Source organism: Lissotriton vulgaris, chromosome 5, assembly GCF_964263255.1.
Source record: "Lissotriton vulgaris chromosome 5, aLisVul1.2, whole genome shotgun sequence".
In the NCBI taxonomy this organism is placed as follows: domain Eukaryota; kingdom Metazoa; phylum Chordata; class Amphibia; order Caudata; family Salamandridae; genus Lissotriton; species Lissotriton vulgaris.
This window is the reverse complement of record NC_141693.1, coordinates 1,395,218,708-1,395,244,380: the sequence shown is the minus strand read 5'-3', so window position 1 is coordinate 1,395,244,380 and position 25,673 is coordinate 1,395,218,708. Positions and strand designations below refer to the sequence as shown.

Below are 25,673 nucleotides of genomic sequence, written 5' to 3'. Positions count from 1 at the left end.
TGACCGGTGAGTCACAAGTTAACGAAGAGATGTGGCGTAACTGCCAGAGCTTCAACCTTCTGACTTTGGAAATGGAGAACCAGGTTCGAGTCCCAGTGTCAGTTTAACATCCTGTGATTCTGAGCACATCACATAATCGCCTCATGCCAAAAATATATATTCAAAAGAATTCGCTCACCCTGTGCAATATAATCAGGTGCTCGTGTAAAGAGTTGTAATGCCCTTGATCCAAGCTGGTACTATATAAAACGGCAAAAAAAGTTAGGAATGGCATTGTGAGGGAACCTGCTCAACCTGTTCAGGTCACATGTGGAGGTCTACAGTGTCCTGTTCTCTTAATGCTAGATGTTTTAGAAGCACTCGGTTGACCTCCAAGTCCCAGCATGGGGACAAAGCTGCTAAAATGGCTGCTGGGTGTAACAAATCACGAGACTCGCACGCGGGCTTGCGGCACAGGTCAATAGTTCAACAAAAGAAAGGAAAGCATACATTTTAAAGGTAGGCTGGCCGCTGGTAAAGTGAGTTATAATTTTCAGCCTGAACATTTCCCACACAACAAAAACTCACAAGTTCTAGAATTTAAATAGGACCTTGTGAGACAGTCAGAAACATACAAAGTTTGATTTTTGACAGCAGAGGATAGCAACGCCAGCCAAGACTTTCGTGTGCAATACTGCACAGCCTACGCGGGCATCTAATTTTGACATGGAGTCACGACAACAGAGCATTTAATTATTTTCTACACAGCAGAACATTCAGGACTTAAACTGACCCATAGGCTGATTAACTGCTGCGCCCTGAAGCATCGCACGCTTCATCGTAGGCACAGCGACGAGTGTCGTCCAAAGTATTAGCGCCTTTGAACAAAGGTGACATGAAAGTACCCATTAACACACAAGACGTCAAATAAAAATAATGAGAGAAAAACGCATATTCAGTCACACTGTCTTTCTGCTGAAACCACAAATGGAAACTGCAGGTAATGTCGGATGTTCTAGTTCTGCTGCGATGTTATCAGTGCAATTTGTGTTGAGAGAAAATGGACCGTACAAATGCAGGGGCGATGGAAGTCCACATTCCAGGCCACATTCTTGTAACTTGGCCAGATTAGATTCACGCCTCCGGGGAATGCGTGTCCCCTGACATGAGGGCTGCTCCTGAACACAAGGGAAGGGTAAAGCACGAATCTGTAAGCTGCGGGTGTTAGAAATAGTGACAATGTCTGCATGAAGAACTAAAGTGCTGAACCGAAGAGTCAGATGGTCGGACTTAGGGGCACAAGTCCTATAACAAGCATTTGCCATGCATTAGGAAAGTTTGAGCTATTGGTATTGTTAATGACAAATTTATTATTTATGTTTAATTTTTGAAAATAGCGAAATTAATAGCTTTGTCATTTACAAAGCCAATAGTTACAACTTTCGCAAATCTGATACCTATAGCAATTAGTAATGCAATATGTGTTGTATTTACGTGACTTACATGTATTGATATTACAAATAATGGCTTTAATTTTTTTAAAATAATTAATACTTAAATAAAAGTTATTGTAATTTATAATGGCAATAGCTTAAACTTTTCTAAATAACTTGTGAAGATTATGTTCAGTGTACTTTATTGTGACGAAAATCCAAGAACAGAAGTGAAATATTAACATCTTTTTTTTACATTTGTAATAAAGCTTGAAACATTGAGAGCATATTTGAACCAGTTGTTGAATGGCTGCACACATTGATGCTGTGGTAGCGCTGAGTGATGTGATGGCGAACGGGTGATGCTGTGGCGTTCAGTGATGCTGTGGTAGCTCATAGTGTTGTTGTGGTGCCCCTGAGTGATGCTATGGTGGTGCTGTATACTATGCTATGTTTTGCTATCCTATGCTTTGATTTGTTATGCTATGCTATGCTGTATTTTGTTATGCTATGCTATGCTTGGTTATGATATGCTATGCTTTGTTATGATATGCTATGCTATGCTATGTTTTGCTATGCTAGGTTTTGTTGTGTTTGGTATGCTATGCTATGTTTTTCTATGCTATTATATGTTTTGTTATGCTATGTTTTGCTGTGTTTTGTTAAGCTATGCTTTGTTGTGTTTTGCTAGGTTTTGTTATGCTATGTGTTGTGTTATGCTATGTTTTATTATTCTATGCTATGTTTCGTTTTGCTATCCTATGCTTTGTTTTGTAATGCTATGCTATGTTATGTTTAGTTTTGCTATCCTATGCTTTGTTTAGTTTTGCTATCCTATGTTTAGTTATGCTATGCATGTTTTATTGTGTTTTGTTATGCTATGCTTTGTTTTATTATGCTATGCTTTGTTTTGCAATGCTATGTTTTGTTATGCTATGTTTTTCTATGCTATTTTATGTTTTGTTTTGCTATGCTATGGTTTGTTAAGCTATGCTTTGTTGTGTTTTGCTGTGTTTTGTTAAGCTATGCTGTGTTGTGTTTTGCTATGTTTTGTTATGCTATGTGTTGTGTTTTGTTATGCTATGTTTTGTTATGCTATGTTTTGTTATTCTATGCTATGTTTCGTTTTGCTATCCTATGCTTTGTTTTGTTATGCTATGCTAGGTTATGTTTAGTTTTGCTATCCTATGCTTTGTTTAGTTGGGCTATGCATGTTTTATTGTGTTTTGTTATGCTTTGTTTTATTATGCTATGCTTTGTTTTGCTATGCTATGTGTTATTCTATGCTATGTTTTGTTATGCTATGTTTTGTTGTGTTTTGATATGTTTTGTTATGCTATGTGTTATTCTATGCTATGTTTGGTTTTGCTATCCTATGCTTTGTTAGGCTATGTTTTGTTGTGTTTTGTTATGCTATGCATGTTTTGTTGTGTGAAATTCCTGTGCAACCTTGGTATGCAACTGTTTTTTAACTCGCCTTCTATAATTGCAGCAATACCAAGGAAACGGTTTAAAAAGGCGTGTTTGACCCATCTAGAATCTTTACGATTATCCAGTGAGGTGTCTAAATCTACTGTGCAACACTCACTACAGATTCAGACAACACTGACGGTCCAGCCATATTTAACCTTTCAGCTTTCGGTATATGAAAGACTCTTGCTAACGAGGTTAAGGCTCAACACATTTCACCACCAACTCACCTTCCCTAAGATTAATAACTGGTAAAAAACCATGCCCCTGTGATGATTGCTCCCCCCAATCCACTATCCATACGTTACTTTTTTGCAATTTTTACCAGGATCTGAGGAAACCGTGGCTCACTCACATTTTAAAAATCATGGGCCTACGCAGGTGTCGTCGGGCATTCCTTGCGTTGCAATTTCTAGAAGTTGAACCCTTTGCTAAATCAATAGTAAACTTCCTGAAATTGACTATTAAGCACAGGCAGAACTTAGAGCAACAGTGAAATGTACCTTGGGTGCCTGCAAAATGGATTAGCTTCATTTTTCTTTTAGATTTAACTGTATTTTTATATCAATTTATGACACATTGTGTGTCACCTTTTAACCCGTAAGCTTTCTATTTCGATTGTATTGGCTCATTCCGTGTTTATGTTTTAGCAGCTTATACTCTTATGGTCGTAGCTTCCATATTAAGAGTAAATAGTGTCTATTTATGGGATGAACAGAACTTTGGGAAACCGTCACATTGTTGATATATTATCATTTTTATAATATAACCGTTCTTAATTGTACTTTTTTAGATTTAATATATTCTGTGCTTTTATGGATGTTCTACGTACAACCAAATAAAGCTTCATTTGATTTGATAACTGAAAAGTAATTAAAAGTAATGTTCTATGTATTCTAAATAGTTTTAAAAGCAAATACAAACCTGTAACAATTCCAAGTCCATTCACAATTGCATGTTATTGTAAAGTTTAGCATTTGAAAGAATATTCTACTTACCTGTGCCAAGTCCTGCTTGGTTCTAGTAATAAAACAAGTATACCTTTTATATACTTACCTTATTGGTCTGGATTTAGCCTCCGAGTGTGTGCCATCACTTCTTGTCTGAGTGAAAACCAATAAATGCTTAACACACCCTTCTGATAAGCCTAACTGCTCGACCACACTACCACAAAGAGTGATTAACTAATTTAGCCTCTGCTATACCTCTGGGGAACCTCTGTACTCTGTGTACACCATACCTTACTTTGGTATAGTATATAGAGAGCCAGCTGCCTACACTACTGCAGTAGCTTCTGGTAGTTAGGGCTCCACTGCACACATACGTACAGTGCTAGTCATGTACGTTCTACAGTTGTACTAATGCAGGGAGCAAGTTCGTCCTCCATTCTACAGTGGCGATGTCTCAACTGTTCACAGATGTACATTGTTAGTCCTCTTGTCAACAGTTGTACTACTGCAGATTGCAGCAGTGAGGGCTCCACTGCACAAGAATGTAAAGTGTCAGTCTTCTCTTATCAACAGTTGTACTACTGCAAAAGCTTGTGGTCATAAGGGCTTCACTGCACACAGAAGCAGGGACTGCAGTGCTCGCTATTCCACAGTTGTGCTTCAATGGTCGGTCTTTCTCTTCGAACTGCAAAGGTCTCTGCATAAAAATCAGACAAAAGTTGAGCATTGACGTGAGATCTGCTAACATCTGATCCTATACTGCAGAAATAATTCATTAAGAAAAATCTTTTTTTCCCCACCACTTCAAGCACATTTCTTCTCCAGAGATTGGCAATGCTGGCTTCAAAGTTAACGAAGTCCGGAGAAAAAAAAAAAAAAAAAAAAAAGAGTGAAATGTTCATGTCAACTCTTCAAACACCCCCAAGGATGACGAACAACTGGGGTAGCTTCTTCAAAAGGCAGATCAGGAAGCAAGAGAAGCAAGGTTATTGGGCACTCAAGCTGCAAATGACAAACTGCGATGACCCTTGATCAAGCATTTCACTATTCCAGCAAAGTTATTAGTGCATCCCAAAGTCATTTTGCTCACAGGGAGCGGTGGGAGTATGTTTTGCGTTTCTTTTACCCATGCAGAAACTTGGAAGAGATTTTGAAGCGCTTGGAGAGCAGCCCGATCATTCTGAAATCTGTGATCGTCTAGAACCCTACCTACCATGGGTTTGCAATACTAATATAACTCTAGACATGGGACTCTGGGAGACAGTGACTCGTTATGTCCCAGCAAAAAATGTGGTTCAATCGTGCATGCATTTACCTTTTTCTGGTGTCCTGGTGAGGTTATGTGTTATATATCAAAACGAACAGTTAAGATCAATGAAAGAGGTACTATTTTTCAAGTTAATTGAGAAGATTTAGACACAGATTAGTAATTGTGTAGAAGACAGAATTTCTGTGCACAATGTTGTCATGGCATGGGCTTTGGACAAATGCAATGGCCCATATACACCCAAAGCAGACTAAAAATGTAAGTACAATGGGAGGAGAAGGGGATGTTGGCTGTAAAAATCCTATCTCAAGAGCAGCACCTCATTTTTTTCATTCTGATATTACTGATCAGTCTTGTGTGTAGGACACTGATGTCACAAGTCCCCACTACATGTATGCTGCTAACTAAAAAAAATGCTAGGAACTGTTGGATAATGGATATACATCCAAAGTGGTACTCCTATTAACATGGGTAACTACTATCCCAATTACCATACAACCATAAAAGTTGGTGGATTAAGATTTGTAGACATGGTGACCAGGCTTTTTCATTGGCATCCCAGTAGGGAGAATGTCTAATGACTCGAGAAGTGCTCATTACAGAAGAAGTGAAGGACGTCTGGTGGTTGGGGTGCCCTTGTGTGCATGTCGCCCATAAGGTTATACAATGTACAGCTGTATCCCATGTTCCCTAGCTCTCTTCCTTCACACCCTCCTTGCAGAAACCATTATAAAGCTAAGTGTATATGCCCAGTTATGAAATTATAGGTACTTCATGAAGCAAGAAAACCCTTTTGTGTCACTCTCCTCTGAACCAAGCCAGTTCCAAGAGGTCAACTGTGGTTCTGAAAAGAGCAGCACTAAAACAAAGACCGCAGCCAATGGCAACAGCAAAGATGCGCAGCCCAAGTAAAGAGATGGACAACCTTCCTTTCCCCAATCCCTGCACCCTTGTGCCAGGAAAACCACAGGCCTGAAACAGCATCTAATTGGTTTCCCATCTTCAACCCAGACTTTGTTTCCCTGGTAGCCGATGGCCATGGAGCTGGGGCAAAACAAAATGAAACTGTCATGGCTGGCTTCCTATGAAACTTTAAGTTCCACTATGATTCCGAGGGGCCAGTGGCTAGAGGTCAACTGTCAGAGCAGGGACTATAAGCGGTCGTATGTGGTTAATACCAGCTTCACCTTCTAATTGGAAGACACGCTACTCACCTAAGCAGAGGAAGACTGGAAACAAAAACCGTCAGTCTCCCTTTGAGGTGAAGGGAGTATACAGTAGGATGAGGAACAAACCTGCACTGCTGCACCCGGAAGGAGACTATTGGGCATGTTGAGACCCTGCCTCATTTCAGACCACAGCCGCGTCCACTGACCTGGTCTCCTTCAGTGAAGATCTTTGAAGGATCAAGACTGCGAGACCATGGTCTCATCTGGAGCTGAGTGAGGTTCAGTGTGCCTTCACACCTGCTGCATCTAGACCTGCCAGAGAGTGACATCAACCCTCACACGAGGGTATCATATCCTGCGCGAGGACCGGGAGGTCTCAACCTTCTTTGCAGCACTTGAACCACCGACCTCCAATTGCAGTTGGTGCAGTCCTTATGAACTGCTGCTAAGTCGACCTGCATGTGTTCAATATCCAAGCTAAGGGGAAGAGGAGCAGAACGCTGCCGGAACAGACTGTGCGCAGGCAGCGCGATCTCCCTGCTGACGCAGGACTGTATACTAGAGCTAGGTAAGGTATCTCACTGCACGAACTGACACCGCACCTTGCCTGTAGATGCTGTACTATCTGCTCTAACTGACACCGCACCTTGCCTGTAGATGCCGTACTATCTGCACTGACACTGCACCTTGCCTGTAGATGCTGTACTATCGGCTCTAACTGACACCGCACCTTGCCTGTAGATGCCGTACTATCTGCACTGACACCGCACCTTGTCTGTAGATACTGTACTACCTGCACAAACTGACACCGTACCTTGGCTGTAGATGCCGTACTACCTGCATAATCTGCCACTGCGCCTTGACACCGTACCATCTGTTGCGACTATCTCCACTCTGAATGTGTGAAGGCCCATAAAAGACACAACAACATCTGCAGATGAGCTACACTATTTATATTCAATGCTCTAAAATGAGTGAGGACAGCAACTGCTGCTTTATGGAAACCTAAAACAAAGAATGGCGATGTATACCATATGGTTTCAAAAAAGAGAGGGTACCCCACTTTCAGCGAGTGAAGGGAACGAGGCAGAAGCGCATTTTCGGTGACATCGAGAACATATCCAGTTCTGGAGAATATCAACAACATCCTATGCCCGTTCAAAGAATGCTCTAAAATATCCAGAGATACCTCACTAAACTGTGAAAAAGTCTTAGAATACGAAAAGAAGAAACCCCAAGAGAAGGAGCTCCTATCACAGGGGAGAGGAAACATCTATATTACAAGCTTGCAGAATCCAGGCGTAGCGCAAAGCTGATCCTACACTGGAACGTATACCACACTAGATGGGGATACGGTGTATTTAACCACTTCTTGAAACCCCGGCAAGAAAAGTCCTGAGGAAGGTGCCACATAATCCACTGTACTGCACCGAAACGCGTCGACGCACTGTTTTATGATAAAAAGAATCCAGTCAGGGCCCAGTAAACCTTAGATGGATATCTAACTCTATTACTAATGTTTACAAGAATATAAGGAGTTGAGGCTGTTGGATCTAGGATAATCTGGTGGCAGAGATATCTGTGAGCCACAGTGAGCCAGTGATACAAGGGGTTTTTGGTATGATATGTAATTTTGTATTTTTGTCTTTTGCTCATAAACTGTTCACATGTTATAGATATGTCTGAATCGACCGTGCATTTTATTATTATGTCTGTGTAATTTTGTTTTTATCTGTGTATGATCTTTTCAAGGTTTTTCCTTGAATTTTAAACTGCATTGTATTGATTTGTATGAATTTGTTCTGCTCATTTACTTGCCTAGACATTGGCTTTTAATAAAATCAGATTGTTAACGATTCTATTTCTTTGTGGAAGCCTTTTTAAATTATTCGATATACAGTACACCATAGGTCCCTCCTCCCTGACATGACAGGGCTTAGGACATAGGTGAACAAGTATACTCCAGGGATTTCCCTCTTGACTCGATGTATACCATATGCCTACCTGAAGTTACTAGGCGAATTTCCTTAATATGACTAAAGGCTTATTTCTTTTCCTAAAGAGATTAGCACTGCTTCAACCACATATTTATTGCACGCTCTATTTTTGACAGCAGACCGAGGCATTCTACCACGAGCCAAAAATAAGTCTTGGAAAACCATGAGCATCAAAGCCCGAAGAAGAGGCCCTTGGCCACCGGCTGCGCGCGCAGTATTCACTGGCAACTCCGGTTCCAAGGAAATGACAACATTTCACACAAGGGTTGTGTAATATCTTAGTTAAATGTTTTACATGCTTTGCACTCCACCTTGCAGGCTGCTCACATCTATACTTCAATGCTGTAACTTATCTTAATAAATCCTCTTGTAATATCTCAACCAGCGTGGACTAAGTTACTACAGGTTGTCTAATGCCCTGGAGGCTACAGGCTTTGGGGAACGGGCCTGACGCCGAGCTAGAGGTGCGACTGTACTAACTGCATTTGCCACAGAATTACAATCGTTTTTTAGCCTTCGTTCGCTAGACCTGGATTGAGAAAAAACGTACATCCTTGAAAAAGGTTAGTTCCACATTGCATTGGGCAAGTTCTTTTATTTTTTTACGGGAAGTAGTACTACATTTTACTTCAGGGTCTGCCACAGTACAGACGGGCGTGACAGTAGCAAACTCGATCCGTACCACAGCAGCACTCTGGGAAATGTCTCTACAGCTGTGTAGACTAGGAGCGGTTCAGCTTCCGGGTCACAGACATCCTCAGACTGCATAAGGGATGAGACTGTGGTTCCTAGCGGACTCCAGGCAACCAGGGACAGCCAGCTTATATTTGTATTGAACCCCTGAAGAAGGCAAGTAAAATGCCCGAAATGCATTGGGAAAGACACACTAATGAGGATGAAATTTGTAGAAGTCCTGCTTTATGGAAAAGGCCTGGATTGGATGGGCATACCTTCAGCATCACATGTATATAGAAATAATGGATTTCAAGTGCTAAAACGAATTGAAAAATGTAAATGATTGGAACAACAAGAATAAAAAGATCGAATGGAAATCAATTGTGGAATTTTTTGGCAGTGCAACAGTGCTTCCGGATCGGGAGTGATTTCGTTCCGGACATATTGGTTTTTCCCAAAAGAGACATGACATGTGTATTTGTAAAGCGCACGTTCACCTTGGTGCTGAATAACAGATGTTTCTTGTTACCCAACTCAATGGTACTCATTTTATCGACCTCAGATGGATGAAAGGCTGAGTGGACCCGCCAGGATTTGAACCCGTGACCATAAGGTCTAACAGGCGCCGGCAGTGGATGCATTAGTCCACTGAGCCACCAGACCCGGCCTCTTCAATGGGACGCCTAGGAACAAAGGGCAAGGAAAGTATTGCGATACTGCACCCACTGCGTGGTCTCCAGCTGTTTTTCACATCTGCTGGACTCAAAGGATCTTTGAAATGCTAGAATGTATATTTGGAGTTTAGACTCCTTATCTCTCCTTAGTGGGCAGGGGAGGGGGACTGTTCTAGGCGCCCATCACACTTCCTTGTACAAAAATATTTCCTTCCGTTTTTTGAGATGCTGGCCCCTTTTAAGATCACATTATGGCACTAGGGCCAGTGTCTGCTGGACTTCTGTTTCTCCACAAGCAAACACTTCCAAAGAATATAAAACGAAGGGCAATTGCGTGTGTCTGCCTAAAACCCTACCTTTCTCTGTCCCTCATCATAGGGGATGACCACATATCAAAACCAAGACATTTCTTAAACATAGAAAGACTACAATTGTACATCAACCGAGGAGCCCAGCAGGACTTACAGGACAGCGATTATCAACATAGAAACTAAATCAAAGTGGCACGAAGAGACTGCAATACATGCACCTTTTCCAGCCCGTATCATGCGAGTTCAACTGCTTTCCGTGTAGAGCTGCTAACTAACCTTGCCTTTGAACACATAAAACCTTTACTATTTACCGTCCACCCTCGCTGAAGGCTGGGACATGTGCTAAATTTACTGAAGTCTGCTGAGACAGCTGGTGAAAAAGACTGTCCCGGCACGCCTGGCCACCCTACCCTCATAGGCTGCATGGGGAGGCCAGCCACCATTTTCTTGCCAAATCCTGGGAGTTGTACTTTCTCCTTTAGCTGCCAAAGAGCTCAGCAAGGCACACCCCACACTTTCGAGGCGTCAGAGGCAGACTCTGCACCAATGGCGTGCAGAACGGACCGGCTGAAGATGTTAAGAGTGGCTGTCTCAAAAGACTGCTCCTTGGCGACAGGAGACCTAGAAATCGATTTATTAGGCCTGTTTTGTTATCTTTTGGATCTCGCTACTATAAAGAGGGACATGAATATTTATTGTCCCCATCAACTCCAGCTATATGTAGTGCTGTGCTTAGCTTCATTAGATTGGCGCTCACTATTAGAAATCGATATTGATTACCACTATTGGAAATCATAGATTATCTTTTGATGTACATCTATGAGATCAGCGTGTAGATTGGTATCCTTATGGATTGCACATGCACTTTATAATAATCCCCGATTATATATATGTGACCTTTTAACGTAAATATATCCTAAATGAGTTGCAAATTTAATTCTGGATATACAATATATTTTATGGATGTCAATATAATTGTATGGTCCTTTTAAATTATTTTTGTAATGTTCCTTTTAATTTGTTTATACTTTTAGGATTCCATTTCTTATTCGAAATTAAGTTAATTGAACTGAACTGACAGGAGATCTCTCCTACTAGTAATTACATAAACTAAGACCCAGAAGCACTGCATCTGGGCTTCTCGCTGGAAGGACCGCGCCAGCTCACAGTGGGGATCACGCCGTGGCTCTTGGTGGGAAGCACGAGCATTATTTGTAACGAGGTCAGCTGTAAGTGGGGAGGGGGCCCTGGCCTGCATGCCTTGGCTTCCGCTCAAGCAGAAACAGTCCTTGAAGTGGTCAGATCGAAGAGCTGCTACACAGCACTAATAAAAGTCTGACACCGACTGCTGAAATAGGACACTGCAGACCCATGCTCGCTGGCAGTAGCAGTGCTGCAGCCCTCCCAAAAGAACCATGCTGCAGTTCAGGTCAATGAGTAATTAGGATGACTTTCATTTTTGTTTTCATCTTATAATATCTGCTGAGCGTTCTAAGACAGAGGTCATAAGTCAGGCTGTCTTCTGTCACATTGCTGCTTTTTTAACTGTAAAACTGTGTGTTTGTGTAAATGTAGTGGCTATTAGGAAACTGTGATGCGTGTAAATGACTGTGCGGCACCGCATCCTGCGTTAGTAATAATGTAAGACAGTGCAGTGTGCTACAAAATGCGGCCACATACCACGCACGTGGGCGTGGCTCACCTGCTACACTTGTTCTGACGAAAATGCTTGAATTTTTCAGAATCCCTAGGACTTCAGTCACATTGATGGCAACCCCACCACTGTGAAAATTGTCCCAGCACCACAGAGATAAAAACATCTTTCAAAATAGGACCATAAAGCCGGGGAGAACCTGTGAATTAAGATTGATTGTGGTGACGCTTAACAGTCTGAGGCGTATACGGCTGGTCGGTTAGTAATCCCACTACCATGCGGAGGCAGGCAGCTCAGGTGATAGACCGTACAAACTGCACTCTGCACCCCTGGAGCTGGTTCGGCCATGGCAAGCTCTAAACCTTCTAGGCAGCCGACTACAAAGCATCGGTGGAAGGGACCCGGATCGCCACTAAAAGCCACACAAGTTGCCTCCGTTCTAGAGTCGGAGTACCACGATTTGTCGTTCTGCCGATGGCTGTAAATATCCTATGACTGTTTCTGCTGATACTCCTGGATGCTGTGGGTCTTCACCCTGGCAGCCACGTCACAAGTCATCAGCTGCACTTTTACCTAGCTCCGACTCTTGAGCTAACACTTTGCATGCTGGGTCTTACTGGACGGTAAGAAGGATGGAAGGTACCAGCATGCCAAGTGCTGTTAAAAGAAAAAAAAAAAAAAAAAGACCAGGACTCTATAATGGTGCTAGTGTGGCAAGGGGGTCAGTTGGAAAGTCTGAGTCAAACCAGATCAGATAGCACAGCCTACCCTGACCCTGACCCTGAAGTAGTCAGGAGGATCCTGTGTGTGCTTGAGGTCGTTGGTTGGCAGAAAGAAGCACAAGCCAATGTCCGAATTACCGTCGCTAGACACGAGATTGAGCAGAGTGCGGAGATACCTTGACTGTCCTTCAGAGATTCACCTATAGGATTGGGAAGATAATTCCAAAATAATGGGGTGAGTGCCAAGAGAACAGAAGATACAGAAGGAATAAGGAAGAACGCTCCGTGTGCCAAGATGCCACGCTGTCTTTAGGAATCCACTGTTCAGTGGAAGAGGCACCCCCCTCCGAAGTAAACTTATGGAGCATCCAAAATCAAGAATAGATTAATGAGGGCTTAGATCCAGAACTGGAGCCAAGTCTACAGAAGCTGCAAAGTGATGGCTTCAGGGCATTGGTGTTCCAGCTTGATGCCCGCTATTACGCTCGGACACCATGCCTAATTTGAAGCAATCACTCTGCTTTCTGGCTCCCCTCACTTCTCATCCTCGCCTTTAGACATTTTTTTAAACGTTTGACGGTCTTAGGATGAGAAGTTTCCCTGAAAAGTTTACTGCAAATATGGACGCCCTGCAAAATGCAATAACCCATTTCACCATGGTGAGCAGGTTTGCCTCTCTCACAAGTAGATGTTTGTGATGTATATGGAGATAGAAATGCACACACACGTTCTACCACAAGCTTCTAAGTTTACACATAAAATATACGAAGTGGGAATGAGGTTGAGATTTGCTTTACATAAACATGGTGAGAAACCACCACCAACACAGAATTTTCATGTTCCTTTTGTTGGAACATGGAACTGTAACCACATCTGGCTGAAAATTCTTCTGATATTTGGCGGGCGTGATCTCCTGTGTGGTCATCTAAACAATTCTAACAGTTTCTGCACAACAGACAGAGGCCCGGCTTGGCTACTGAAAGCTTGTGGTGGAGAGCAGTGCTTTAAATAGGTAAAAATAAGTGCAGGAACTCATTAAAATAGAAGTGTGGCAAGTGGGCACGGCTAGGGGCGGGGCTTTGGGCAAAATATGATCATACATAATTACTTCTGTACCAGTTGCAGCACATATTAAAACACATGAGGAGTGTGTTTGTGTAAAAAAAAATAATAATAACTCCTTACACTAGATAAAAGTCACAATGGCACTTTCACCCGAATGGTCGCTCGCACTTGATTCACAGTGCAGGGTCTGTCTAGAGACCCTGTCCTGTTAACACAGCGTGACACAAGCCCTCTCAACCCCCTGCAGTTTGGCCTATTCAAATGGGTGCTGCTGGAATCTTCGCCGGCAAATCTGCAACAGGCTGCTTCAGCCGTGTTAATTACCAGCACCTCGGAAGCAGAGTGGCCTCTGCCCTGGAGGAGAAACCCAACCTAAGCCTGCCGTGCTGTCGATCGAGTACCGGTACTCTCCCTGGCTCCAGAGAAGTACCGGTACTGACAGTAAAAAAAAAAAACACCCAAAAAAACGGAAGTGGCGGTACTCCGTACCGGCCCATTTAAAGCACTGCTTGAGAGGCCTGCAACACTGGTCTGGTATACTATTGACCCAGAGTGGACCAAGAATCATGGCCTCACTAGGCAAAAACACTTCTAACAATTAACAAAGTTGGTGCCATGCCCCCCCCCTAAAATAAATCAATAAATAATAAGAGTGCTCACAATGGGGCAGTGCATTTGTTTTTATAATTCAAAAAAATATTTGTTTTGCAGACACCTTAAATTAGCATTGACAAAGCCAATATCTATGCCTTTGACGACAGACATTAAGTTGCCTCATGTCATGCAGGACCCTTTGAGCCATTCCTTGGTTTTAGCTACTGTACTTTACTTGGCGAGATTTGCAAGCCCATGCTTACAATGATAAAAACTAAAGCCTCAGATTTCAACAGTCCACTGGCTAACTGCAAGGAGGAGTAGTAACTAAGCAGCCCAGTGTTAACACTGCACTATTTGCGCCATGATCTCAGGCCAGACAGACGCAGGAAGTTAGGAAACTGCAACTCGTTATATGAAATGTTGCTTTTTTGACTTCATCATTAGACCTAGAACATTTTCTTGGATAACCGTTCCTATTACCATACCATTGAACTGTCTTAAGAAGGGCACATTCTCTTAGACACCTAAAAATAGATAAAAACACACCCTGAAAATAATAACACAAAAGATTAGGCAAATGCTACATTTACGAGAACGCACTGGAAATTGGCAAGGATTTGCATTCAGGCAGGAGATTCTGTACTACCTGTGTCTGCCAGAACAGGATTTATCAGCCAATGAAGGTGCAGCCTGCAGCAGGGTGCCACCCACTGCCACACCTGCACTCCGCTGCTCGCGCAGCCATGTATGTGAGCATAAACAGCGGTGCCACTGAGAATTCTTTAATTGCGATGAAGCAGAAAGCAGGTGGCCTGGCTATCAATTAAAACAACCTGCTAAGTAACAATGTCTTTTCTGCGGATTTGTTTATCGGCCGAAGCACACCCGCAAGTCTGGCTTTATTCCAGGGAAGCAATAAAGCAAAAATGCATGCTGACTGGGGTTCCACGCTGCCACGCCCTATTGGACACTTCAAACCCGAAGACTAGAGCGCGCCAACCCTTTGGGCACGTCACACACAATAGATGAACACAAAAGACCCCATACTGCAGAAAACGTCTACAAAGGCACAATTCAGAAGTGAGGAGAGAGTAGAGAATCTAGTGATGACAAGGTGTTAATGAGATCTCCAACGCAGATAACTCAAACGTAATCATTTTTAATAGAAGAAAAAAAACACATCCCCTTGGTTTGGCAATGCAGTTAATTCAGAGCCTTTGCACAAGTTATACCATGAATCAGAAACCAGCCATTTGTTCGTCCTAGAATTAAGGTGTAAGCCACAGTTGTGGGCGTTCACGTTTTCACAGGGAAATCCTATGAGTTATGGGTCTGGAATTAACCGAAGTATTCAAGTGCTTGTCTGGGCTGTGATTTGTGAAGTGCATTCATTGTCAGCACTGAGGTGCTGTTAAAGGCACTGATTAAGCGGGCAGGCCAGGTTGGGCTAGGATGCCATGGAGTGTGTGTGCCATTACTTGAACCCTGTGACTTATTCTCCTGTCTGCAATAATGGTTTCCTGGAAGGCAGTTTCGTCAACCCTCGAAAATTGACTTAAAGGAAAGATGCCTGACCAGAAGTTGGACTTGTGGGGCGAATGAAGAGGTCTTTCTCCCTCTTGTGCACAAGGGTTACTCCCAGCTGAATGTTACAACCTCCTTAGGAGAAAAAAAAGTGGCTTTACAGGTGAAAGGTGGAGAATAGCAGAACCGCAAGAGGGGTTGAGATAATTTGTAAAAAAGAATTAAAAAAAAAACCTTAATTAACCACTCCCTCCTGTCAAACAGACCTAGTTCTTTGGTGCCTCCGGAACAGATGAAAACAGCGCAACAGCAAAAGATGAAAGAGTTGACCAACAGCAAGAAAAGAGGGGGCAGACCTCCGAACGGCATCTTTATATAAAACGAGAAATAATCATTTTGATGCAGATGGAAGTTGGTTAGACTATAATTAGTTGACAAGGAAATAAACTGAAATAGAATCTGTACTGTTGGACGAGTATACAAAATTGGGTTCATATAGAACGGATTATCACAAATGCAATAACGAATTTACGTATTACAAACCTCCAACCTATTTTCAATTGTAGACAAACCGCCATGGCCACATAGTTTCAAAGTTTTTGTGCTAGAGCAGTCAAAGAATTTGAAGCATGCTCCGCAGCATGGGAGCACTACACGTATGCCGGGTCTGGTGGAGGGCCACTGTACTGCCTTGGGGTACCGGGTATCGGCCAGAGGTACGGGTCTGTACTACGAGCAAGAACTACTTGTAGACTATGTATTCGGGCAGGACGTCACCTGGTGATTTTCAGTGTGAAGGTGCTATAACAGAGGTGTAACGCCATACACACAGAGCCATCCTTGCGCTTTGCTATTAACAGGCCCACAGATTTCCGTGGAAGCTGGGTGACGTCTTACAGCAAGTTTTCATATATTTGAGAAAAGTTGCAGGAATTTTGAATTCAAACACATTTTCCAGGCTTTAAACAAATCCCAATATTACAAAAATAGAGAAGGTATGGCAATTTTTTTTGCACTGTATAATTGACAAAAACATTTGTGCAAAATGTTGCAAAAGACTAAGAATACAGATACCTCATGATAGGATTGTGAATAAATAATTCCCTTTTGTAGTTTGCAACAATGCATTGAAGTTTTCTGTACGGCATAAAATCGGATGTAAATCAGAAATTGTACATGGTTTTGGGGGGATGAAAGATATTTTTGTAATATATCTTGTTCTTAAGAACACAGGAACCACTTTTCTGCCTTGGATGGGACTCGGAGGTGGGGGATGTCAACTGTGGGGCACCACGCACAGCTACCTAGTTATTTCCATTTCTCTATCCTGATCCTGTTTTACAGACACCAGTAACATGTCGCTTATATCAACCCCCAATAATTAAATCTGAATGGCTGAGTCTGATTACCTAACCCCTTTGCGGACAATCAGGTGAGACCGAGTGTCGTATTCTTGAACCCTTTCACCATCGATGGAACAGTGCTTTCAGTGCTGGAAATGATGAAGGGGTTGACATAAGGTCTTCAGTAGATTTTTAAGGACTTACTCTGTGAGGGAGTACATTGTCAAGGGGAGGTCCACACAAACTTCAGTTTACTCTACGATTCTCTGCACACTGCAGCTTTAAATTCAAGTTTTCATTAAGAACATTCTTTCTGACTTATCAGCGCGCTGGTTCGGTGAAACGTGAAATGTGCCGACATTCTTCCACGGCACTATAAAAGTGATTTCACTCGTTTACAGTACAACGTTGGAAGGCATTCTGGGTGAGTGTATGCTGCCACCACAAAGCACTTGCCTTCATACTACCACATAGCCATACGCACAAGTAAAGAATGTTGCGGCTAAGAAAAGGCTGCATCCATAGCCATTTTATTTCTAACTAAATAACAGATTATCAAGATTCCAGAAAAATCAATTTCTAGTAAAAACAAATTCTGCTAATAACCCAAAAATACTGCAGGATTACCCGACTTACTGATCAAAATTGAATTCTCTGTCTGTTTAATTACAGATCAGATCTTGTTGGTATGAGACAGCCTTGTCTGAGGGCGCAAGATAAAGCGGTGGTTAATGACTAACTCGTTAGCACTTTGGGGAAAAACGAGCTCTCGAAAAGTACTATTGCACCCTCCTAGATTCTGTGCAACAATGCTAGAGCCCCAGAACCAGTCAAACCAGTGTTGCTTCTCCAATAACAGAATCTGGAAGCAGCTAGTTCACTCGAGCAGCACCCTCACCAGACTCCACGGCATGCTCAGAGCAATTCTTAAGAGACGTAGGCAGTCTCAAGGCCATCTCAGCTTGGATATTTGCATGACACCTAGAGATGGGACATTAATGTCCAAGACAAAATAAGGCCATCTCAATAGCAGTTGTCATCTCACCTGCCATTCGTCACGTACGGATTATGTAGCTTTATTAATTATTTATCTTTTGATTATACCCGCCGATTTTGGAACTTGAGATTGAACATCAACGCAGCTGCAAACAGAAAAACAAGTATTTTCTTACCCAGTTCATTTCCTGGTTGATGCAATGGTCGAAACATCTGGGACTTTTCAAAGGAACCATCTGTTGTTTAGTAGCCGACAGATATAGCCATGTACGCCTATCGTATTTCCTTAATACTACAGTGATTTGTAAATATATGCGTCTATAATAAAAAGGTTTCTATAGAAACAAAGTTGCAACTTTGTGACCAATTGCAAATTACAGGAATGCCAAGAGATCTTTTGTGGGAATTGTGAAATGAAAGCTTAGAGCAGAGAAGTTCGGATAATGATCACCCCATGAGCCAAAAGGTAGAAAGCAAGTGTATTTCTGATAATCTTGAAGAAAACTTAAGATATAATTTACACCGAAGTGACCCAAGGCACAGATCAAATGTTCTAACTATTTAGGTTTATATCAGGCTAAATCAACAGCCGGGTTTACTCTAGATGGGCAGCCACCACCATGACTGGGCAGTGTTTTGGTGGAGGAAATAAATCCGGTTGTGGATGAGAAAGAAGGGATAAGATGGCTGCCAGTGCTTGTCCAGGACAGCAGGTGATCGCTACTCTAATAAAAAAAAACACTGCTACCACTCACCAATTAGCTAGTTTTTTCCCCATATTTGGCTTACTGTTATGCTGTGCTGGTGTTCAAAAATCATAAAGTCTACTCGGAAATGAAGGACACACATCCACTCCTCCAAACAGCTCCCACTCAGGTCATACTTTTTCTTGTTCAAATTCTTGGTCGATTTTTGCTACTACTACTGGTCTGCAAGAAGTTGGCGTCATGCTAAGTTTAATTAAATTGGGGTTCCCGGATGCCATTTGCGCGTTAAGCCTCCTCCACTCTTCCTCTCAAGGCCCGGACCACCACTGAGACACATCAATCTGATCCCATCCTCTTTCAAAGGTCCCCCTGACTGGAAGGCAGGAGTAGTAACTCCCCGCCTAAAAAAACAACCTGGATGGAGCCTTTCTTCTTTCTCGAAGACGGACAGAGTGCACTGTAGTCCAGCAATCTACTACCAGTAAGAAACCAACTGTCTCGGGCCCTAGCAGCGTGGACTGAATCAGCCTGCCCTTCAGCTTGCGCCATCTCTGGGTTCCACCCACTCCTCATATGGTGATTTTGATTTTTTTTAAGTTGCCACATGTGGCTATAGTACATTTCTTTCCAATTCTACATCTTCACTTCCCTTCTCAGACTCAACTAAGTTAAAACAATAGTGTGTTAAACTAAAGTCAAACGCTACAAGTACGTAGACATTGGAGAAGATGGGCGAGGATATGGTTTTGCCTCTGGCCTTTGTCTTGCCATTTAAAGGGGCAGCCTGCTTTTTTCCCTGGCTAAAAAGAGAAATACAAATAAAAATGGACCACCTCCTGAGTAACCAGTGTGCTAGACATTCTAAGGGGCACGAGGGTAGTCTGTGGGTGAAATGCTGAGTGTCAGGGGTGTACTGAGCCCTTTGGTTGGCGAGTGACAAGATTGCACAGGGCCTTAGACTTGCTAAGTGACAAGGGTGCATTGTGCCTTCAGGGGGTGGGTGACAAGTTTGCACTGTGCCCTTGGCACGCTAAGTGACCAGGGTGCACTTTGCCCTTAATGTTGGGTGACAAGTGTGCACTGTGCCTTCAGGTGGTGGGTGGCAGACCTGCACTGTGCCCTTGAACAGACATGGGTGCACTATGCCTGGACCCACTAAGTGACAACGGTCACGTGTTTGCGCTTGCACAATAGGGCGTTGAGCACAGAGAAATCCAGCCTTCTGTGCTAAAGTGCATCCCTCATCAGCAGTTGCACCCACAATGAGATTCCGTAAGGTTGTGAGAGCAGAGCCTGGGCCAGCGGTGTGGCCTCAGGTGCAAAGTCAGCCCTGCCCCTCTTGTAAGAACAGGGTATTTGTTTAAATAGGGAGGGTACTCCCACTAATTAGGTTTTCTAGGGGTGTGCGTGGCTCTAACTTAATTTCACAGGCACTGCCACTGTAAAGCAGGCTGCAGTGCTGCCACAGCAACATTTCACCGCATCAAAGACAATTCCCCAGCAACAGCGAAAGAATCCAAACAAAGTCGCAATGACTCACTTCTGTTTGCTGTTGTGACAAAATTTGTTCGAGCTCCAATTAGATCTCAGATGGAACCTCCCTCGTGTAGCAGGTCACGCGGAGCGCAGGAGCTGTGTGAGGACAGGCATGACGGCAGCCGACGTCACACCTTCTTGGGATGGGCCCACGTGGGCTCTAGTCGGATCAGGGCGCACACTTACTTGGCCCTTCTGTGAAACTCAGGGCACGAAGGGAATGGCCCCGGGCTCTTTAATAGCTACTAACTCACCGAGCCATCTTGTCTATTACCTCCTCGTCAGCCCTCCCCGTCCCAGTCCTAACTACATGAGCATAGCTCCTCCCACCAGAAACTCTCAAGCAACTTGAAACCCATCCCTTCCCTCCAGGCCACACCCATACCCTGAGGCATATAACCCTGTGACCTGCCAATCAACAACCTGTTTGTTTTTTCTGCGGAATCACTTCCGAGCAGTCTTCGTCGAGGGGGGCACTGGAATTGGCCTCCTATCTGGTAAGTGTGGAACGGGATGCTAAGCGCCCGTTTTTACCCCTATTGTGCCTGTTTTTATTTTACTTGTAGGCATTTGCTTTGAGTCCCTGCTGTAGCGGGACCGTGGGGTTGGGGGTCCGGACTGCCTGCTGTGGGGTGGTGACTCCCTGCTGCAGCCTCCCCTCTTCCGGGTTCGTTCCCTGCTCTAGCCGGTACACCCGGGGAGGGAGGGGGGGTGTGTGGCTGGCTTTTTCAGCGCGCCGAGGGCGTGCCGGATTGGCTTCTCTGTCTGTAACTCTCGGGGCTCGTTTCTTCGAGCCCGTGTTTTTCCCCTTTTTCTTTATGCTTCCTGCAATCCTTGGTGGAGTCTGGGGTTGCGGGGAGGGGGGGGGGCTGCCTTTGTTTGGTCCGTGGGGGCCCGATATTTAGGTTCAGTCCGACTTTGATGTTTGTTTCCTGGGTTAGTGTTCTCTTCCCAGCGTTTCTGTTGTTGGAGCTCCCTCTACTGGCGGTCCAATTTTGCTTTATTGCCGTTTTTTACTGGAGGGATTTGCATGGGGCTTGATTTTGTGTCTTGGCCTCTTGCTGCCCTGCTGTGGAGTTCTGCTGGGGAGTTGGGGAGTTCTTACCTCTGGGTTCACTGGTTCCTGGGACAGGGGTCTTCTGGGTTTCTTTGTATCCTTACAGTTGGGCCCTGTTCAGTCTTTTCCTTTTGTAGTTTGGTAGTCTTCTCTGATAGGGCGGTTTGAAGGCCGGCCTTCGGTCCTGTGTAGGGATTGGCTCCAGGTCTAGGTGGCTTTCCCTGGTTGGCCCTTGGGGATTTTTGCTTTGATTGGTCTGGGTATATCTTGGGGTCTGGATTTCTGTTCTCCTGTTTACAACATGGAGGGTAGAGGTGCAGACGTGCGTGAACTCGGCTGTGAGGATGGGGAGGTGGTCGCTGGTTCTTCCACTGCTCCTTCCATGGCGAATATTCAAAAAATGATTGAGGCTGCTGTGGCGGCGGCCTTTGTGGCTCATGATCCCAAGGGGCCTAAGAGACAGAAATTGGATGCCTCGGCTGAGGTAGATCCGGACGTTGACTCTGATGAGGAAGTGAAGGGTCGTTTTGTCCAAGGGGCTGACCTTCGCTGTGTTATGCAGCATGTTCGAGACAATCTGGGATTCCCTGATCCTGTGGAGGGTGGAGAGTCTGAAGACTTCTTCGCCAATTACCTGAAGAAAGATCCGGAAAGCCTCCCCATTCATACGTCTGTGAGGAAGGTGCTGGAGGGGGAGTGGAAGGATGTTGACAGGCATGCCTTTCCCCGGTTTCTGGCTAAGAGGTATCCCTTGCAGGGCTTCGCGGAGGAGTTTCCGGCTGTGGTGAAAGTGGATTCTCTGCTGGCTGGTATGGCGTCTCAGAGCCTGGTGGTGTCTGAAGATGCGGTGCCTTCTGATCCTGGGGACAAGCGTGTCGAGGGGGCCTTGAAGCGGTCCTTTGCAGCCTCCAATCTGGCTGTTCGGTCTGCTGCTTACACCAGCTATCTTGTTCAGTCGCTTCTTAAGGACTGTCAGGGTATTTCTGCGCAGCTCATGCAGGAAGAGGATCCCTCTGAGTCTTTGTCCATGTTGGAACAGCAGTTGCGTTTCATGGCTGACTTGTCCTTCGACTCCCTTAGTGCTGCGGCGGCGGCTGCTGGGGCCTCGGTTGCTGCTAGGAGGCAGTTGTGGCTTAAGTCTTGGAAGGCGGAAGCTGCTCAGAAGGCGGCCGTGATGAAGATTCCCTTCACAGGCTCTAAGCTGTTTGGGGAGCCGTTGGAAGCTTTGATTAAAAAGACAGCTGAGGACAAGAAATTGTTGGCTCCGGTCCGCTCTTCTCAGAAAGGGAAGTTTGCGGGTTATAAGCGGGCTTTTGGGCAGGCGTTTCAATCTAAGATGGCTGCTCAGCCCTTTCGTGGTAGGGGACGTGGCCGGGGTGTCCCTTCCTTCCACAAGTCCCGGGGTCAACAAGGTGCTTCCTCTTCTGCAGGTCCCTTCAAGTCGTGACTATGTGCTGGATTCCTTGGAGGTGCCGGTTGGGGGTCGCCTCACCTCTTTTTTACCTGTCTGGGAGGAGTTCGTTCGGGATCTGTGGGTTCTACAGGTGGTACGGCTGGGCTACAGAATAGAATTTGGGACTCCTCCGGTGGATGTGTTCAAAGCTACCCCTGTTCCCAGGTCTCTGGCAAGATGTCGTGCTCTATTGGACGGAGTTCGGGACTTGGTGTCAAAGGGTGCTGTGGTGAGGGTGCCTGTGAGACAACAGGGTCGGGGGGTTTACTCAATCCTGTTTTTGATCCAAAAGCCAAATGGGGACTTCCGTCCGGTCCTGGATCTGAAGGCGGTGAACTTGTGTATCCCTCATCGGTCCTTCAAAATGGTGACTCTGCAGTTGATTCTTCCCTTCCTGTCGGTGGGAGATTTCCTGGCTTCTCTCGATCTACGGGACGCCTATTTTCATGTGCCAGTGCACGCAGATTCCCAGAGGTTCCTGCGTTTCTGTGTAGGGGTGGATCACTACCAGTTCCAGGTATTGCCCTTTGGCCTGTCTGCCTCTCCGAGGGTGTTTACTAAAGTGTTGGCGCCCTTGGTGGGTTTGTTGCATGCTAAGGGTATACAGGTTTTCCCTTACTTGGACGATTGGCTGATTTCTTCCTCTTCTTTCCTTCAGGCTCAGTCACATTCCCGGGAGGTTTGCAGTCTCCTTCAACGGTTCGGGTGGATTCTGAACTTGGAAAAATCCCATCTTCACCCCACTCAGGAACTGTTGTTCATTGGGGGGGTGTTCAACACCAGGTTGGGGAAGGTCTTCCTGTCGGAACCCCGCAGACTGACTCTTGTGCACGAACTGAAGAAGGTGTTGGGGGCTCGGTCTTCCACGGCTCGCCAGTGGTTGCGTGTTCAGGGGCTGATGTCAGCAACTGTGATGATTGTTCCTTGGGCCCGCTTACACTTATACCCCCTTGTGAATCATCTTCTGGAGCATTGGGATCCGGCCTCTCTGAATTACGAGCTGTTGGTTCCGGGGAGTGTGTCCATCGCCCGGGAGTTGTCCTGGTGGCTGGTGGATCGGAACCTCTTACAGGGCTCGCCCTTTGTGTCCCAAGTGAGGTTGGTCCTGACGACCGACGCCAGCGAACTGGGTTGGGGTGCGGTCTTGGGTCAGGAGTCTGTGCAGGGTCTTTGGTCTGTGCCGGAGGCGGAGATGTCCTCAAATTGGCGGGAATTGAAGGCGGTTCAATTGGCGTTGTCTCATTTTCTGCCTTGGGTCCTCCAGAGGGATGTGATGGTGCGGTCGGACAACAGGGTGGTGGTGTGTTATATCAACCGCCAGGGGAGCGCGAGGGTGGCTTCCCTCAATTTGTTGGCTCAGAGGATAGGCCTGTGGGCGGAGTCTCACTTGTTGTCTCTGAGGGCTTTGCATCTGCCTGGGATTTTGAACTCGGAGGCGGATCGCCTGAGCAGGGTGTTTCCCTCCCTGTCGGACATGTGCCTGTCTCAGGAAGTCTTTCGTTGCCTGATGGCCCGGTTCGGGGTCCCGGAGGTGGACCTGTTTGCGGCCCCGGGGAACGCCTTGAGGGAGACGTTTTGTTCTCTGGTTCGCTCTGCCGAGGTTTGGAGGGTGGATGCCCTGTCCTTCCGGTGGGAGGGGGGCCTGATGTATGCCTTTCCCCCTATTGCCCTGCTGCCGCGTGTTCTGCTGAAGGTCAAATTGGATCGGGCTTCGGTGATCCTGGTGGCTCCGGATTGGTCCAGGCGGCCTTGGTTCCCTCTGTTGTTGAAGTTGGCAGTGGGGCCTTGCTGGAGGTTGCCGGTGGTCCCTTGTCCCTTGTCATTTCCCCCTCTGTCTCTGGAGTGTCTGGTCCGCCTGAGACTGGCGGGTTGGCTGTTGAGAGGATGAACCTTGTGGCGTTGGGGTGTTCTCCTTCTGTGGCGGAAATTATTCAGAGGTCCAGGCGCCCTTCGACTCTCAAATCCTATGCCCGGCATTGGGTTTCTTTTCAGTCTTGGTGTACGGCGCGTGGGTGGTCTGCATTGGAGGTGGATCCGGTACTGGTCTTGGACTTTTTGAAGGACGGCTTTGACTTGGGTCTGGCTGTGTCATCCCCGAGGGCTCAGTGGGCTGCTGTTCGGGCCTTTCGGGGTTCGGTCTGTGACCCGGTGGTTCCCCTGGTGTCCCGTTTGTTGCGGAGTTGCTTCCTTCAGAAGCCTGTCATTCGGTCCTTTGCTCCTAGTTGGGATCTGCCTCTGGTTTTAGGGGCTTTGCAGGGGGCTCCCTTTGAGCCTCTACTGGAGGTGTCTTTGAGGTTTCTGACAATCAAGGTGCTGTTCCTGGTGGCTATTACGTCGGCTAGGCGGATTGGGGAGTTGGGCTCCTTGCTTCGTTCGGCCCCTTTTTTTACGTTTCTTTCCTGATCGGGTGGTACTGCGGCCTGATCCTTCCTTTGTTCCCAAGGTCCCTTCCTCTTTTCACTGCTCTGCGGATCTGGTTTTGCCTGTTTTATGTCCTGATCCTCTTTCAGAGGTTGAGGTGCGGCTGCACTGTTTGGATGTTCGGAGGGCTCTTGAGATCTATTTGTTGCGTACTGGGCCGTTTCGTAAGGTGGAATCCCTTTTTGTGACCTTTGGCCTGGCTGGTCAGGGTCTTAAGCCTTCTGGGGCTACCCTCAGTCGTTGGCTACGATGGGCTGTGGGTGCTGCGTATGAGGCCTGTGGTGTGTTGGCTCCAGGGTCTGTTCAGGGTAGGTCGACTCGGGGGGTGGCGGCTTCCTGGGCTTGTTTTCAGGGGGCTTCCATGGCTGAAATCTGCAGGGCTGCTACCTGGAGTTCTCCGCACACCTTTATGTCCCATTATCGTTTGGTGGTTGGGGGGACTGATTCTGCTGGGTTTGGGGATGCTGTGTTGCGTTCTACTCCGGTGGTGTGACTTTCTGTGCTTTAATAAAGTCTGTTTTTTGCTACTGAGTGAAGCCGATTATTGCTTTGGTATCTGCTCATGTAGTTAGGACTGGGACGGGGAGGGCTGACGAGGAGGTAATGACCGGTTACTCACCGGTAATATTCATTACTCCGAGTCGTAGCCCTCCCCGTCCCAGTCCAGGTTCCC

The 25,673-nt window shown here is 45.6% G+C and overlaps 2 protein-coding genes across 2 annotated transcripts in view; one reads left to right on the top strand and one right to left on the bottom strand.

Annotated features, from left to right (window-relative positions):
- Positions 1-25,673, bottom strand: part of LOC147712648 (rho-related GTP-binding protein RhoA-D) — a 158,171-nt gene that overhangs the window by 74,604 nt on the left and 57,894 nt on the right. The gene's annotated exons all lie outside the window — the stretch shown is intronic.
- LOC147712649 (lamina-associated polypeptide 2, isoforms alpha/zeta-like) lies at positions 21,386-25,285 on the top strand. Its single transcript, XM_086920364.1, has one exon. The coding sequence runs from the start codon at positions 21,428-21,430 to the stop codon at positions 22,571-22,573; it is 1,146 nt and encodes a 381-aa protein (XP_086776490.1). The 5' UTR covers positions 21,386-21,427; the 3' UTR covers positions 22,574-25,285.